Source organism: Psammomys obesus, unplaced genomic scaffold (assembly GCF_907164565.1).
Source record: "Psammomys obesus unplaced genomic scaffold, mPsaObe1.curated_primary_1811, whole genome shotgun sequence".
Taxonomy (NCBI): domain Eukaryota; kingdom Metazoa; phylum Chordata; class Mammalia; order Rodentia; family Muridae; genus Psammomys; species Psammomys obesus.
Window position 1 is genome coordinate 7,013,501 of NW_026594083.1, and position 16,810 is coordinate 7,030,310.

The following is a 16,810-nucleotide window of genomic DNA, read 5'->3' on the forward strand; positions in this document are numbered from 1 at the left end:
CTTATGATCTGACCAAGATGGCAAACTGGGACAGGAGCACAGCTAATGATGCTAAGCTCTGCTTAACATGTATTAACATCATGTCGCTCTGCTCACTGTATTTCTGTACTTACTCATGACGTGTAGCTTACATAATCGCAAGTTGTTACAAACTAGTGCTTTAGTGTGTGTCGGGGCCTTTGTTTTCCAGGGAAGATGTGCCTCCTCCAAAGAGCCGGACATCCACTGCCCGGAGCTACATTGGCAGCAACCACTCCTCTCTGGGATCCATGTCTCCCTCCAACATGGAAGGGTACTCCAAGACTCAGTATAACCAAGTCCCCAGCGAAGACTTTGAACGTGCTCCTCAGAGTCCAACTCTGGCCCCCGCTAAGGTAGCTGCCCCTAATCTAAGTCGAATGGGAGCGGTGCCTGTGATGATTCCAGCACAGAGCAAGGACGGGTCCATAGTATAGAGCTCGGCACCTCCCTCCTGCTCTCCGTGTTCCTTTCTTCTCTTGACACATCAAAACTTACACTATTCTCATTTTTTTTTAATGGCAGCCCCAACACACACACACACACATATGAAGAAGTTAATAAGAAATGATGAGAAACATGCTCCACATATTACATATTTTTGGGAGGGGGGGGCCAAGTTATAGTGAAACAATAAAGGCTAAATAGTAATGGATTGACCACCAGGGGAAGATGGGATTTCTTAGCAAGTTTGAATTTTAAGGGCATCTGAATAATAATACTTAAGAAAATATGGCACTTTGAATATGGAGTCATGGGTGAAGAAATCTGTAAATTTACATACATACCAAGTTGATACTTGAATCATCTGGAAATGATACTTTGTACTTTCTACCATTATTTTTTAGGTTGTCTGTCTCATTTATTTATGAACAACAGTATCTCTCAAATTTCACAAACATCCATAGAAAAACTACTTAACATATGACTTTGTTTTTGTAGTCTTTGTGAGAATTCGTTTTTTGTTTTGTTTTTCAAGACAGGGTTTTTCTATGTAGTCTTGGCTGTCCTAGACTCACTTTGTAGACCAGGCTGGCCTCAAACTCGCAGAGATCCACCTGCCTCTGCCTCCCTGAGTGCTGGGATCACAGGTGTGCACCGCCATGCCCAACTCATCTCTCTGAGATTTCTAAGTGCATTTGGGATATCACTAAGAGTGGAAGACACTACAGAGTTTTAGAAATGACTAGTTTCACTTCTAGATCATTTGTAAACATCGTCTGTGAAATGATCTCTTTGTTTTCTTTTTGTGTTTTGTTTTGAGGTAGGGTCTCAGTATTCAGCCTAGGCTGGCCTCAAATCATGACCCTTCTGCTTCAGCTTCTTGAATGCTGAGATCACAGGTCTGCATTCTGTACTGCCTGTAGAACGGCTCCTTAAGAATTTTAACCAGTACACTGCAGATGCAACAGAAAATAGTAACCTTTCGAATGCTTCAAAAAGAAGCACCTGTCAGATCCAGAAGCATTTGCTTTTGCTACACACAGAAGTGAAACCCTTGATACAACCTGGGCGTAGGGGTGGGTCCGGGGATAGAGCAATGTATCTGTGTCTTAAGGCCTGTGGACGTCTGTGAAACAGACCAGACAGCTTGAGGTTGCCGATTTGTCAGTCTACAACTAAACACTGGACTTCCACTTCACATGATGTTTTTGCAATTTAAAAAAAAAAAAAAAAGGAAGAAAGAAAAACAATAACAAATGTTAGTTCATTTATCATCTGGCAGTTATAGAAGAGAATCCTTAAATTATTGAGTTTTAAATGTGTTTTTGTTTTGTGGCAGACTGTACTGCACATTTTATGTTGTAGAAGCATATAATCTAGGCTTACTGTCTGGAGTACAGTTCCTGGAGGCTGTTTTTCTCCAAGACTCTGAACAAAATAGCCTTGAGGCAAGTTAAGTTTCTTCCACCAGGCTTGGGCAGTGAGCTTTCTGTCCTGTGGCCAAACCTGCCTCTCTTTTGCTGTCACAGTTCAAGTTTGAGTCTTAGTTTTGTGAAAGTGACTTATTCTTAAAAGAAATTTAAAAGGAGTAAAGGGAATACTCCTAACTGCCAAATGTATTAAATATAGTTTTCGTAGAAAAAAAAAAGAGTGAATTTATTGTATTTCCCTTAAGATTATAAGGGAGCGTGTGTAGAGTATGATGAACCAGCAATTCCTTTATAGTAGATAAGGTCTGTAATAAGAGATTTCATTAACTCCCAGACCTTTCCGTAGGGAATTGGTTTCTGTTAATCTCTTCAGGTGCTGTGCTGGTAAATGCGACATTATCAATTAATGTTGGCATGCGTTTATGATTAGACAAGAGTATTGTGTATACCTTTTAATGGTGAATTTAAGCTGAATGTCCATGTAATGGATTAGTGTACAGTTTTACATATTTGGAAGCATTTTGTAAAGTAGGTTTAAACTTCCCATAAAATTTCTTTTTATATTTGTGTTGTTTTCATCTGTGCCTTTTTGGGTAATTTAATTTCTACTATGACTTTCTGGTGCCTATGAGCTGGCTATCACCTACTTGAAAGGTGCTTAGAGGTGAAGGTACTGTTTTCAGAAGGGTATCACTGTGGCTCCTTTCTATCCTTAGAGTCTCAATCTTGCCTGTTCTCTGCTTTTTTTTATTTCAATTAAATGATACCATTGTTTATAAAGATTTAAAAAAAGAAACTTCACATCCCTATTACTCTCTGACCGTGTGTCTGATTTATAACTCTAGCCACATTTGACTGTCAGGTGTTTGGCATTTTTATAAGATATTACAAAAATTAATTAGAATGTAAATTTTAATGATTTTTATATAATGAAGATTATGCTAAGTAGAAATTACTATAGAACGATATGTAGAATCTTTTCCTTTCCTTTGACTTCCTATTTATTTAAAGGCAAACAAAACCTAAAGTATCCGACTGTCTCAGTCCAGATCTGTAGCAACTATAACCTGAAAAGACAAGCTTGTTTGAAAAATAAAACACTATAAAAGCTGACAGATGTAGAGGATATAGAATTAGAGATACAGTTAAATTTTAGGCTTTGGTCTGCAGTTACTTGTTTCAAGGTCAGACAAGTATGAGTAGTTTCCCGAACAATTCTCACTGATTTTGGTTGAACCAGGGAGCAAGTATTTGTTCTAGAATCAGTACTGATAACAGTCAACAGTTCAACAACTGCATTGATGCATACTAACTAGGGAGCCAGTACAAGTTCAGAGTCAGCGCTGTGTCTTCACAGCAGACCTTTTTGATTCCACTTTATACCTGAGAAACTTAGAACCATATTTGAATGGTACATGGGGTAATGTGGAAAGAAATGACACTATCGATTACGTCGCCTGTGCTCCGAATACTAAACAGTTTATGAGTGTTGTTATTGATAATCGTACTGATATTTTCCTGTTAGAATGCTTCCCTGCTGCTCAAATTCTTACATTGATTTCCCTGAAGAGTTACATAGACAAATATTTCTTTACATTTGAGTTATCTACCAAGGAATTATTAGAATGGAAACTGTTTTTGGCAGGGAAGATCCATCTAGACTATGGAAATGCCTAATGTGGCTGTACACACCTATGGCCCCAGAACTCTAAAGGCACAGGAGGACGCTGCATTTGAGACCAGCTCAAAGCAATCCTGAGCTGAACTGAGAGATCTGATACCTGGGGATTGAACTCAGTGGTACAGCGTTTTGTTTAGAATGGGCAACAACTGAGGTCTGAATCTGAATTCTTTTAAGAAATGGATTTCAGATTGTGACTTGGCAATTGAGTGAAGAGGCAAGTAAACTTTTTGTTTCAAAAGGACACTCACTGCATGGAGTTGGCTATCTGCTGACGTGTGACTTACTAAATAGCTATTGTCTCTATGTATACAGCATGTAAATTTGAAGCTATGTGAACATTCATAGGTTTTCGTTTTTCTAAGTTTTTTTTCAACAGTGTTTAGAGTGCTCTCAGCTGCCTTATTTCATTGTGAACAAAAAAAGTCCATATTCTATGTGGTGAATGCTTTAAATGTGTCACAGTAGTGTGTAGAAAAAGGCTGGCACAATTTTAAGTGGTTTGTGACATATATTATATATGTACATATATCTTTATAACATTCTTGTGTTTCATAGTATAAATGTTCTGGGCAAGTTTTGATATTTCAAATGCTTCTGGATATTCCAGCAATAAAGGCAACATGTTCTTCAAGAGAATTTTTTGTTTGCCTACTTTGACACTAAAATAATCCATGTTTGAGCAAGACTTCTTTGGAAAATACTACAGAAAGAGGGAATATAATTTGTGAATTGTGGTTCTTTCTGTTTTAGGAACATTTTAGTCTGGAATTTGATCCTAAGCTCTAAGATCAAGCTTACAAAATATGTGCCCCTGTTTGTATAGAATATAGAAACCATCAGTTGGGTTTGATGTTAATCAGACATAGAGTTCTGCCAATGATGAGCCCTCTGTTTTCTAATTTAATGACACAGGTAAAAAGAGGACCACAATTCACCGATTGACTTATTCTTGTCCCTAATTGTGAATTTTGGCTATAAACAGAGTTGTACTAAGAATACTAACTTGACACCCCCACATTTGCAAAGTAGGATTCGTAGTGTCAGTTTCAGATTTGCTATTTTAAATTTCTGGCTTCCATATCCAAAAATACAGATTTTAAAGTTTGTAAGAAAACTTTGTTTAAAAACAGAAACTTGCTCTTAGTTTTGTGACCTTGTGTACTTTTGAAATAAAATGAAAAAAGCAGTCCTCTGCCTTGTGTTGTGGCTTTATTTTGCTTTTACAGACATCAAACAAAGTTTTAGTATGTTTTTTCTTCCTGCTTTCATGTATCACCCTTATCCCCTGACAAGAAGAATAAAAAATGTAATCATCATATATAATTTGCCATTATATTATATCTCCCAGTACACTGAAGTTGAAGCTTCTGTAATTATGTAATTTGAGAAATAACCTCAGGTTTTTCAGGTGAATTAAAAGTGAGTCAAATACATATTGAACACATAAACATTTTTCATTCCTACTGCTTTAAAAGAATCTCTTAATACTGAGTTATTGATAAACAAATTCTACTCAAAGTTTTGAAAGCTGGGAAACCCAAGCAAGAGTCTGATAAGAGCTTGTTCTGCTATGTCTTACCAAAGTAGAATGGGGAAGAAGAGCTCTTTCATGCCTTTTATAAGGACATCGATTCCAATCAAGGGGTTGAGGCCCTCATGGCTGTCATTTTCCAACCCTCCCCATCACACGCTATAGCCACTGAGGGCTCAAGATAAGATTTTCAGGAGAACATAAACATTCAGATCACAGCCACAAACATCTCATGGTTTAAAGCAATTTTCACGGGCTTGAGATGTTGATTTTAAGAAAATGAGGCATTGAAGTTTCCGTAAGAATACATGTTGAGGAATTACTTTTGGTTAGTAACTGGTTTCTCAGCCTGGACATTGTTAGCATTTCGGCCTGATAGCTGTCTATAGGCAACTGTCCTGCACATTTTAGAATGGTGGTGGTACCTCTGACCGCTACTCATTAGATGTCAGTACCTTTGCCTCCACCACAGTTGAATGAAAAGTGTCTTTAAACGTTGCCGTTGTCCCTGCATTGCTGCAGGGTAGAAGGTCAATCAGGCCCACTTGAAAACCAGTGAGTGGCTTATACAAAATGTGAAAGTTCCTTCTGGGGCTAAGATGAAGAGCACAGGCTATAAAAGAAGCCATGTTGGAATGCTGAAGATTGCTGGCTGCTTAACTGCAGTTTCATGGAGCTTAAAATGGTGGCAGTTACCTACTTTAGGAGATATTAGAAGGTTTTAGAGACTTGGCCTAATGAAAATTAATTGTATTCATTCTTGACATTTGAGATGCTGATACTGATACAGGGAACTTCAAATCTGAATTTCAAAGTCCATATTACAGTAAAAAGTCAGGTGAAACTATATGGTGCATAATTGAATACATTTACCTTAGATCATATTTTAGCCTTAATAACTCTTAAAAGACTAGAAAATAGTCCTGGCTAATTGAGTAAAAGCAAAACTGGCTAAACACTGAAACATTGAATGTAAAGTAACGTATCACTAAATAAAAGTGTTTTAGTGTCTAAGGCATAACTGAATATAATTTCAAAAGGCAATAATGGCAACAGTCAAATGATTGGTCAGCCCTAGAAACCAAGCTCAAGAGTTTTTAATATTTCTGCTGGTGTCTCTGAAATAGAAGCCAGCTCATTTCATTGATTTTTTTTTTTTTTTTTCCATGTTAAGTAGTGTATAGAAAACACCAAAAAAGTCCTTTCCTTGGCTGGCATGACTTAAAAAGCTATTGAAAAGCTGAGAAATAAATGCTAGTCTAGGAAGCACATTGCCTAATTTTGATATCCTATTTGTTATTAAAAAAAAATTAGGGGAACATGCTAAGATACCTAAAAGATAATTTCTTAGAACTTTTTAGTTTTCAAGCAAAACAAAACAAAAACCTTAGAGCACTATGTCAGTTGTCTTCAAGTCTTTAAATGTCTTGTCTTCTGAAATTATTTATTTACAAGTGATTTCTCTCTGACTATACTTATTTGCTAGGCTTCCTTAGATAACAAACTACCACAAATGGTAAAGCTTGAGTATCAGAGACTTGATGCCTCACAGTTCTGGAGGCCAGAGGGCCAAGGTCAAGGTCGTGGCAGGGATAGCTCCCTTATGAACTATGAGATGGGCTGTTCCTAACATCCATCCTTGGCTCATCCACAGGCTGTAATTTTTCTTCTATAAGTACCTGTCTCTGTCCTTATTTCCTTTTTGTTTGAGGACATCAGTTATACTGTGTTTACACCCACAGAAGACCTCATCTGAAGTACCTGTAGTATCTGTCATGAAGAGTTGTTTCTACATAGGAATTTGGTCATGGGGAAGAGCTTAACCCATAATAGTGATGATTGCAAACTACAAAGGAAGGCCCTAATGAAACAGTCAATGTGGACTATCTGCCCAAAGGGTTTCCTGTTTAATATACAGTAGGTTTTTGTTTTTCAAGGCAGGGGTTCTCTGTAGCTCTGGCTGTTTGCCTCTACCTCCCCAAAGGCTGGGATTAAAGGTGTGTGCCGCCACCACCCAGCTTTCATTTACAGTGACTTACTAACAACAAAAAGTGGTAACTCTCACTCGCCTAGTCCTTTCTCCAGAGTGCAATCTTAAAAAAGTTCACATGGCACTACACAGTTTAAACTTATGAAATTGTCAAGTGCAAGTAGATGAATTGTCAATGAACATATTTTATGAGTCTTGCTGAGAAGATGAAATAACTTTTTCGGGGAAGCAGGACCAAAAGATCTGTTTCTAAAACACAGTAACTGCGTCTGACTAGGTTTCTTTAGCTTTTTAGTTTTTCAAAACGTAATAATGCAGGCGGTACAGTGTGAAATACAAGACACAGGATATTTCTATTCCCAATTCCTCTTCAAAAAGCTGCACTTTAAATTCAATGTTTGTGAATAGGTTATTTAATGAACAAAATGAAAAAAATCTAGTTATATAATGAAAAGTATGTGTTTTAAAGCACATCCTATTCATTTTTAAAAGTTTGTAGTGTCAGGATTTGTTCACAAGAGAGAGGAAGGAATATTAGGTTTTAAGTTGTAGCACCTGAATGGAAAACTAACGTGGAACAGAAAACTGAAGACTGAATGTGTTGAGAACAACTTTGTTGTAGGCAGAAAACACATGAAGACATTTTTTTTTTAATTTAATCCAAGCAATAACTGGCAACTGAGTTATATACCTGAGCCAAAACATAAAATCAGTACTGTAGACAAAGAGTTGAAGGCAAGCTGGTAGACAACTTAGGGGAGAAGATGGCAGTGTCAGCCTTGATTTGTAAATGTTGGAAATGAACCCATAAAACGGTGTTTTGAACACTGACTGCAAAGAATTTACTTGACTAGAGAACTGGCAATGTTGAAATACCTAAGTTTACCTGGAGCATGAGAGAATGCTGGATTGGTGATAAAAGGTTGGGATGTGATCACACCTATGCGCAGAAGAAAATGAGGGGCCAAACCCTATAGGTACCGCAGTCTGACAGGAAGCAGGGAGATGACTGTGTGTGTGTGTTAAGATATTCTGAGTTGGTATTTAGCATCCAGTTCTGTCAGCCAGTGCAAAAAGAAAGGGAAGAAAATAAAAACAAAAATAGATGTCACAGTTCTCAAAGTTGGATACACCTTTACATTAAAATGTTCAACAAGTAAATTCTCAGTCTTAGTTGTAGATAGTTTACAACTGCTCTCATTTTATTCATAGTCACTACCAAATGTATTTCTACCACAGTATTTTTCAGTTTATCTTTAGTTTCTTCAAGTTGCTAGAATTTCTACTTAGAACAGTTTAGGAATCAGCACAAACTAAGTGAATGAGAGAATGAATGATTTTGCCTTTGAAAGAAAATGTGATTATGTGACATTAGGTTAAATGCCACATACTATTCTAAGATGAATTTGGCCACTGGCACTTTGTTCTTTTAATGTTAAGTAGGACAGTTTCCCTCTCACACAGTCCTAGAACTGTCAACAGTAAGAACATTTCCAGGGAACAGTGGAGGACAGAGAAGACTCAAGACCAGTAACAACAACTTGTAAACTGTTGTAAAGCTGGCTCTTCTAACATGCACCAGGCTTTTAGCATGAAAAGTAGAGCAATTTCATGCATTCACAGAAACATTAACACAAGTCAAAATTTAAGTTCACCGAGAATAAATGAGGTCTTTTCCTGTCAATGGAGGTCTTTTCCTCCATCATGTTCACAGCAAAGTTAGCATCTGCTGTGTAGTAGCTAATAAGACTTCAATATGTGTTTATATGAATCTGACTGAAACTTCTTACAATGTTATGGGCAAACAATATGCCATTGTTAAGTGAAAAACCAGTTAAATAGCAATTCAAATTTTATGAGAAAGGGAATGCCAACAGACTTTTAAAATGTTAAAAAAAAAAAACAACTTTATTGTCTATGACAGTTGTAGGAATGACATCAAACTGAGACTGGTTTTGAGGTGGTGTTTTATGCAGTTTTCTCCAACACGTTATTAATTCTACAAATCATGACACAACACTTGAAATCCATCAGGATGTTCAAGCCACCAGTGATTTGCTCATGCATACAGTCCAAAATTGACCGCCCAATCCTCAACATCAAGAATAACTCATTTAAATGATTCATCACTACAGTGTTGACAAATGAAAACAGAAAACAGCTTTCCTTTATAGTTTGATTAAAGATATGGCTTATGAACTCTTAGCATGACCTCAGTTACCTTATAGAATTCCTCTTGGATTCTTTGAAGCCATGTTGAAGTACCCTTCAATGGAGCAGACACGCAGGTCTGCTCATAAGATATCACCTTACAGAATGCTTTTTAACCGCCTTCCTTTTGTTGTACTACAAAAGGATCTACTATGAACACAAATTAGAGCTTGTTAATACACAGTAATTTTTACTAACGATGCACCTTCAGCCTTTTCTTACCTGGGCTGTTTGGCAGTATAAAGCTAGTCGTCTTAGGGAGGAAATCTTGTAGTGCAGATTTAATGTATGTGCTGTCTCATCCTATATTCAGTTCGATACTCTTTTGCAACCCCACATGGCTCTTGATATATATGCACATTCCACTATTGATTATTATAAAATTATATTTTAAAAACTACAATACCAGGAATGTTATTATATAACGTTGTAATTTGGTGTATCATCATACACATATTGGAAAAAAATATCCAGAAAGGTTTTACCATTTCAGAACACCTTATAAAACAAAATGTGGTCTAGTATTTTTCTAGAAACCTTGGCTTCCTGGCGTTGAGGAAAACTGACTGGAGGGCAGTTAGTGTGGGGATCTCTGGCACCTCTCCCAGTTTCTTTTGGCAACAGCAGCCAAGAAGGCCAGTGTCCTCACAGGCTCCTTCATTAGCTACTTGAAGCACTGCTATCAATAGGTGCCCTAGATTGTCTTGATGCTCTCTAATGGTCCCAGTGCAATGAGTGCTATGCATTGTGTGCAAGGAACTGTCTGTCATACTTGCTGTGATTCCATATTTTAAGTAACTAGTATATTTTGGCTATATTAAATATCAAGAGATAATAGCAAAAATAAAAATCTGAATCTAGGTTTGGGGATGTGTGTAGTTCAAGTGCAGAGCGCTTGCCTGATGTGCACAATACCATGCTAGGCAAGCCCTGTACCTGAGTGACACCTCCAAACAGAAAAATTCTATACAGCCCAACTTGGATTCTTTAACTTGTATGCTGGTACATTCACACTTTTAATTCTGATGTTTCCTGAAATGTGAAACAGGGCACCATATTCCTGGAAATGCTAGGCTACCGACTATAGCTCCCAGTCAGCCACAAGGTCACAAACTGACACTCTAGGGTGTATTACTATGTTGCTATGATTGGCATATTAAATGCATTTACAGTTTATAATTATTTCCAACTTATGAAGGATTTATCATAATTTAACTATGAAAAACATTTGAACATAAAAATTTAATGGCCAAAAGTACAATGATGTTAAAATATTTAAGGAATATATCTAAATTGAGTTGCATTTGTTTGCTATTCTTTTTAAAAATTATTTTCTGTACACTGGTGTTTTGCCTGCATGTATGTCTGTATGAGGGTGTCAGATCAACAGGAGTTACAGTTGTGAGCTGCCATGTGGGTGCTGGGAATTGAACCCAGGTTCTCTGGAAGGACAGCTTCTGCTCTTAACTGCTGAGCCATCTCTCCAGCCCTTGTTTACTATTCTTGGTTGTCAGGGAAGGGAGATTGTACTATAAACTTCAAAAGCAAATCCCTTGCTATGTCCTGTATTTAAACAGTAATATCATTTACAAATGCTATGGTCAAAATTACTCACCAAAAGTAGTTTAGTTATTGAAATATTAACAATAACTTTTCCCTTCCTTTGTCTAGATTTACTTTTTGTTGTTGTTGAGACAAAGTCTCACTATATAGCCAAGGCTGGCCTCATATTCAGTCTCCTGGCCTCAGGCTCCCAAGCTCTGAGAGTATTCATTTGTTCAATGACGAAGACTGATTAAACAAATTAAGGAACATACTTATAAGTGTGAGTATGAAAACTAAGATTTTTTTCATTCATATCCTAAACAAAGCATAGGCACATAGAACAAAAAGTGCCTCTCTCCATCCTGTAACTTTTCAGCAGTGCTTTATCTGCCACAGGAATAAAGGGTCTCAGGGTATCTGGGGTCTCAAGTTATCTTTTGTAAATAAATTTTACTATATGGTTACAATTAACCATACCGACCTGCAGTAGGTTTCATTTACAAACATTTCAGATGACAAAACTAATTTATCTTTCATGTTTCAGTCAGTTTAGATGAAATTAAAAACAGAGTATACATTTTGAAAAAGGCCTTCATTCTATAATGCAGGTTGGTCTGGAACCCACTATGTAGCCCACACTGGCTTCAAATTTGGATCAATCCTCCTGCCTCAGCTTCCTGAGTGGTGGGATCATGGGTAAAAACCACCATAACAATTTAAAAAATTGAAGACTCCCTCCCAAGCTGGAGCTCAAACCTGGGGCCTCATACATGCTAGGCAAAGCACTGTCCTAATCCCGTTACCCAGCCCAATTTCATTCTGATCACTTTACTTTTACCTTTGTGGAACACGTGTCTGCTTATTGATCTGTACTATAAAAATAAAGTTTTCAGTTTCACGAACAACCACATTTGGCTGTTTTGGTGACTTTTGCAGGTTTACTTATATAGAAAGTTGGTAGTCGGGATTAATTTGTGTATTTCTAAACCTTGAAGGGAATACTTCTTATCACCACCAGCACTTTAAATATTGACATATGTACTGACATACTTGATGGGACATTCCCAAGAGATTTACAGTAGTTCATTGACAAAGACTGATTAAACAAATTAAGGAACATACTTATTAGTATGAGTATGAAAACTAAGACTTTTTTTTATTCATATCCTAATCTAAGCATAGGCATATAGAATGAAAAGTGCCTCTCTCCATCCTGTAACTTTTCAGCAGTGGCTTTATATGCCACAGGGATAAAGGGTCTCAGGTTGTCTTGGGTCTCATGTTATCTTTTGTACGTAAATTTTACTGTATGGAACACTTCTATAGCAAAAAGACAAACTGATAAAGAAATTTTTATTGTACACAAGTATGGAACACTTAAAAATTTCCAATACTATAGGATGCATTTCAAGACTATAACCTCTAACTTTTCAAATTTACTTGGAACCCAACCTTTAGCTTTGATGCTAAAAAGGTTATCTGATGCCCTCTTGTGGCCAACAACTTTTATGTGTTTTATTTTTACTAGCCTAACAGATCGGCCAGAAATAATACCTTACTGTTTAAAAAAGCAAGCAAACAAACAAAAAAACATGTAGTATTATTAACAGTGTAAGACAATGCATAAATGTCTATTACCTGGCTTTTAAAAGCAAGTGTCCCAGAGCTTTAATGTCTAAGTTTAAGGTTCTCTAGTTACACTACCTGGGGTAGCACAAATACCCAGTTTTCTCTTCTGTAAAGTAGATAGTATTAGGGTATACACAGGTTTATTAGGGAAAGTACTTATGGTATATAATTTTCAACAGGTTAGGTAAAATTCCTTATGTGTATGCATACACATGAACTATCATAAAATAATCTTCATTATTAGGTTATTTTTTTACTCCTCCACACAAACTTTTGTTGTTGTTATTTTAAGACAGAGCCTAGCCACATAGTCTAGGCTGGCCTTGAACTTGCAATCTTCCTGCCTCAGCCTCCCAAGTGCTGAGACTTCAATGTATATGCCAACATGGATAGCTAATAAACAGGTACTATTAGTACTATTTTCTATACTCACTTTCCAGGCACCTCATGCAAATATATTGAGCATTAATACTTGGGAGGTACCAGTGTCTTATATTAGTCAGCACAGTAAAGCAGTTCTAAGCCAGGCCTGGTGGCTCATGCCTATAATCCCAGCATTCTGGAGGTAGACACAGGAATTGGTAGTTGAACATCATTCTCAGCTACACAGTAAGTAAGAGGACTGTCTGTAACACACAGACCTTGCATCAAGAAACAAGCACACACAGCCATGGAAGCCACATTCTGGTCTATTACCTTTCGTATGTATTCCCACCCACCATAACACTATGATTGTGTTTCCTATTCAGTGGACCCAGATCACGGGTTGTTTTGGTTTTACTGGCTTCATGCTCCTGCATAGCATGGGAATTACAATCCGTCACTACTGCAAATGCTCTGACAAAGCATTTTGTGTATCAACTCTGTATTTCTAAGTATGTCCACAGGCTATTTTTCATATTAGTTAAAAATAAATCAGGTTAACTTATAATTTTTTTTTTAATGTTTTTACTCCTTCAGTTAAAGTTCTGGCTTCCAATTTGGTGTTTCTGTGGGATTCCTGAATGTGTGAAAGAGTGGGTCTCTGATTCTGCTTCTTTCTCTCAGGCTCTTTCCTTCTTTCTGTTTATCTTGTCCAACCCTGATGTATTAATTTTCTTTTTTTTAACCAGGTAGTATATTGTTATCCCTTAAAAATAAAATTAAATTTAAAAGGCAAGCCAGTAAAATAAAGTTAGAGTATTAATGTTGACCAGAAAAAATCCAAAGAAGATGCAGAATAGAAAAACAAAATCATATACACTTAGCCTTTCTCCTTCCTCTGAATATACTGTCAAACATAGTATTTTATTCAGGCAATACACATACCATTCAAGAGAAGACATTCTCATGTTCCCACCTGTAATATTTTACCATTATAAGCTTACTTACTCTTTTTTTTTCCATAGCAACATAGCATTTCCATACTTTTAAATTTTATTTAAAGGTTGTTCATTTGCTATGGCTATTTTATTTTTTATTTTTGTCACCCAAAGATCTATTAAACTTTTACGTAGAGGATAGCCCCATTTAAGTACTTCTGTAGATAATTTTCTCGCAGTATGGTTACTAGGTGAAAACATACATACTTCACAAGTGTTAATGCCTTCCAAAAGACTATTTCTTCAAATCTCTACTTTTACACATGTTCTCAGTGAGGAACATTATCTTTAAACATTTATCTTTAAACAATAAATTAAATTATTTAATTGATGTCAGAAAGATGTGTGCATTAAGAGGGCACTACATAGGGAGCTATGGGATATTGCAGTACATGAGTATATTGTACAATGTTTACACAATAATGGGGATGATTAATCCTGGCTGCCCAGTTATTCAGGCAAATAACTTTGTGTAATATCTGAAATCTTTCATCCATTATTACTAATGAAGCTGATACATTTATCGGCCCCAGCACTACGGAAGTGATACCAGACAGCTAACATAGCAGAGATGCTTTTCATCCATACATCTCACTGATTTACATTTTATGAGCTCTATTGATGTGTGTCATAAGTATTTTCAAGTCTTATGAAATTTGTAAGTTCCCAATGATTATTTGTAACCTTTGGGGAAGTTCTGTAGCTATTCCATTTTGAGTGTAGAAACAAGATGTTGTATACTTTGTCTCATGCAGTAGATATCAAACCACACTAAGAGTGACATTATCTTTTGCAAGTCCTCATGCTTTTGGTAACTATTAAGTGTTTCTGCTTTGGTCCATATGTTGCAGATGGCTTCTGTTATGCACTGGGAAGCATGCAGCAATTTCTGCAATGTTGAGAGTGCACACACTTTACACGGGAATTGCAGGAGCCTTCCCTGACTTGCCTCGGATTAACCACGGCCCGGTCACTGCCACAAGTGGCATGTATAACAATACAGGGTTAACGCTGTGCTTCTCAGGGGACAGCCACGTTACTGCTTCACTAACCAGAGTCTAATTCCAGAGCAACGACGGGGAAATCTGGCAAAAATAATTGTTAACATTATGTTCCAGGTTAAATTACAAAAAACAAACAAACAAACAAAAAAAACAAAACTGCTTACCTTGGGCATTGCTACTATTATTTCTCTTATGTGGATCTTCTTGACCAGTAGCTTTCTTAGTCATTAGGTCATACTGCTATGGAAGTCTGACTTACAGTTCAAACAAATAAAATTGCTGTCAAGGTTTTAATGCCCCTTCTCAGACATAACTGAATAGTTCAAAACAAGGAACTAAGATTTAGTGGCCAATATGAAAGACTAATGTCTAATGTCTTGTATTCATTTTCACTTAATATAATCTCTGCCTAAGTTTCCTTCTGTTAATCCTGGTCTAATACCTAAAACCTCACAAGTTCCAATAGTTGGTAGAGTTTACACAGATAAAGTGTTGTGGTGTCAAGGCACCATGGGCACAGGCTTTTAAATCCTTTTTTAAGGTAAAGCTTAAGTTACTTAGCTTGCTGTCATCTTGAGCACTGGAGTTCTTATTTAACTGAAATTAAAATGGCACAGTTTTTTTGAGATGATTATGAGGACTGAACAAATTATCACAGAGCTGACGACTTGGAAGTCAACATAAATGCTTTATCTTAGTCTAACATTATACTGCACATTAGTCTGTTTTGCTATTAGTTAAAAATATATAACATAAACAAGTACTTTATTAATGATATTGTAGAACTTACCAAAGAATTTACATTTTTCAAACATACATGTTTGAAAACTTAACCTCTAAAATTCAGACCTTTTGCTATTATGCCTACAAATACAAAATGGGAAATTAAAACAAATTCATTCAGAAACCACTCCTACTTGAAACTTTCTAATAAGGTTTTTAAGCTGAAATTATGCAGCTGCTGCCAGTCTTCATTTAGATCAATCCTGTAAGGGAAACATTAATTTAGTTGTAATTTCCATAAAGAGAACCATATGCCTACCAAAACTTAGGAGCCGATTACCAAATAGTAATTTGTTTTCAATAGTTATAGACCTGAAAAGCTTTCCTGCTGAGAGCTATATTATATGAACTGAAACTAAAACCAGGTAGAGGATGAATAAAGTTCATAGTCTTATACAGAAAATTATTTAAATGCAATTAAATTAAAAATGAGCCTTCCCAGGGCTGGAGAGATAGATTATTGGTTAATACTTAATGTTCTTGCAGAGGACTGAGGTTTGGTTTCCAGAACATATACATCCCTGTTAAGAACCATCCGTAACCACAGTTTCAGAGGATCTAATGTCCTCTTCTGGCTTCCCTAGGCATGGGGACCCATAGGCACAGACATATGTGCAGGCAAAACACCCATTCACATAAAATAAAGACAAATAAATACAAATAATAGCTTTCCACAAGATTGGCCACTTAGTTGTCAGGGCTAAGAATTCACTATTGTATTTCTGTATCTGTGTGTGTGCACAGGCATGTGCAGGTGCCACACCATGCAAATGAAGTCAGAAGACAACTTGCTGGATGTGCCCCCTACCACCATGTGGGCCCAAGAAAGCAAAGTTATCTGGCTCGGTGGCAAGTGCCTTTATACACCGAGCCATCTCACTGACTAGAGTTATCTTTTGTAGTAAGGTGCAGAGTTCTAGTAATTTCTTAAGTGCTAACATTCAGCTTCTCTTCCTGAATGGCTATTACACTTCAAATTGTCCAACAAGTTCATATACCCGTAAGATAAGCAAATAGAACAAATGCTGTTTTCTCTGACAGAAGTATTCCAAACTTCCCAACACTAGCTGTGTGTTTGTGTTCTCTGTAAAAATCTCCCAGTACTTAACAACACAACAGCAATGGGCCTATTAAACATTTTTCAATGGAGCCAAGATGATACAAGGCTGCAGTCCCTGCA

At 36.7% G+C, this 16,810-nt stretch overlaps 1 protein-coding gene across 3 annotated transcripts in view; it reads left to right on the forward strand.

Moving 5' to 3' along the window:
* The window catches only part of Cxadr (CXADR Ig-like cell adhesion molecule), a 50,125-nt gene that overhangs the window by 32,140 nt on the left and 1,175 nt on the right, over positions 1-16,810 (forward strand). Inside the window, exons 7-8 of one of the 3 annotated variants that reach the window (XR_008721368.1) lie at positions 191-374; positions 10,980-11,133. Coding sequence is in view for 2 of the 3 variants with exons in the window: in XM_055617852.1 (XP_055473827.1) it covers positions 191-455 (265 nt within the window). In the remaining variant the exon portion in view is untranslated. Of the gene's footprint in view, positions 1-190; positions 4,765-10,979; positions 11,134-16,810 lie in introns of those variants that run through there. The other 2 variants (XM_055617853.1, XM_055617852.1) reach the window with 2 other exon arrangements.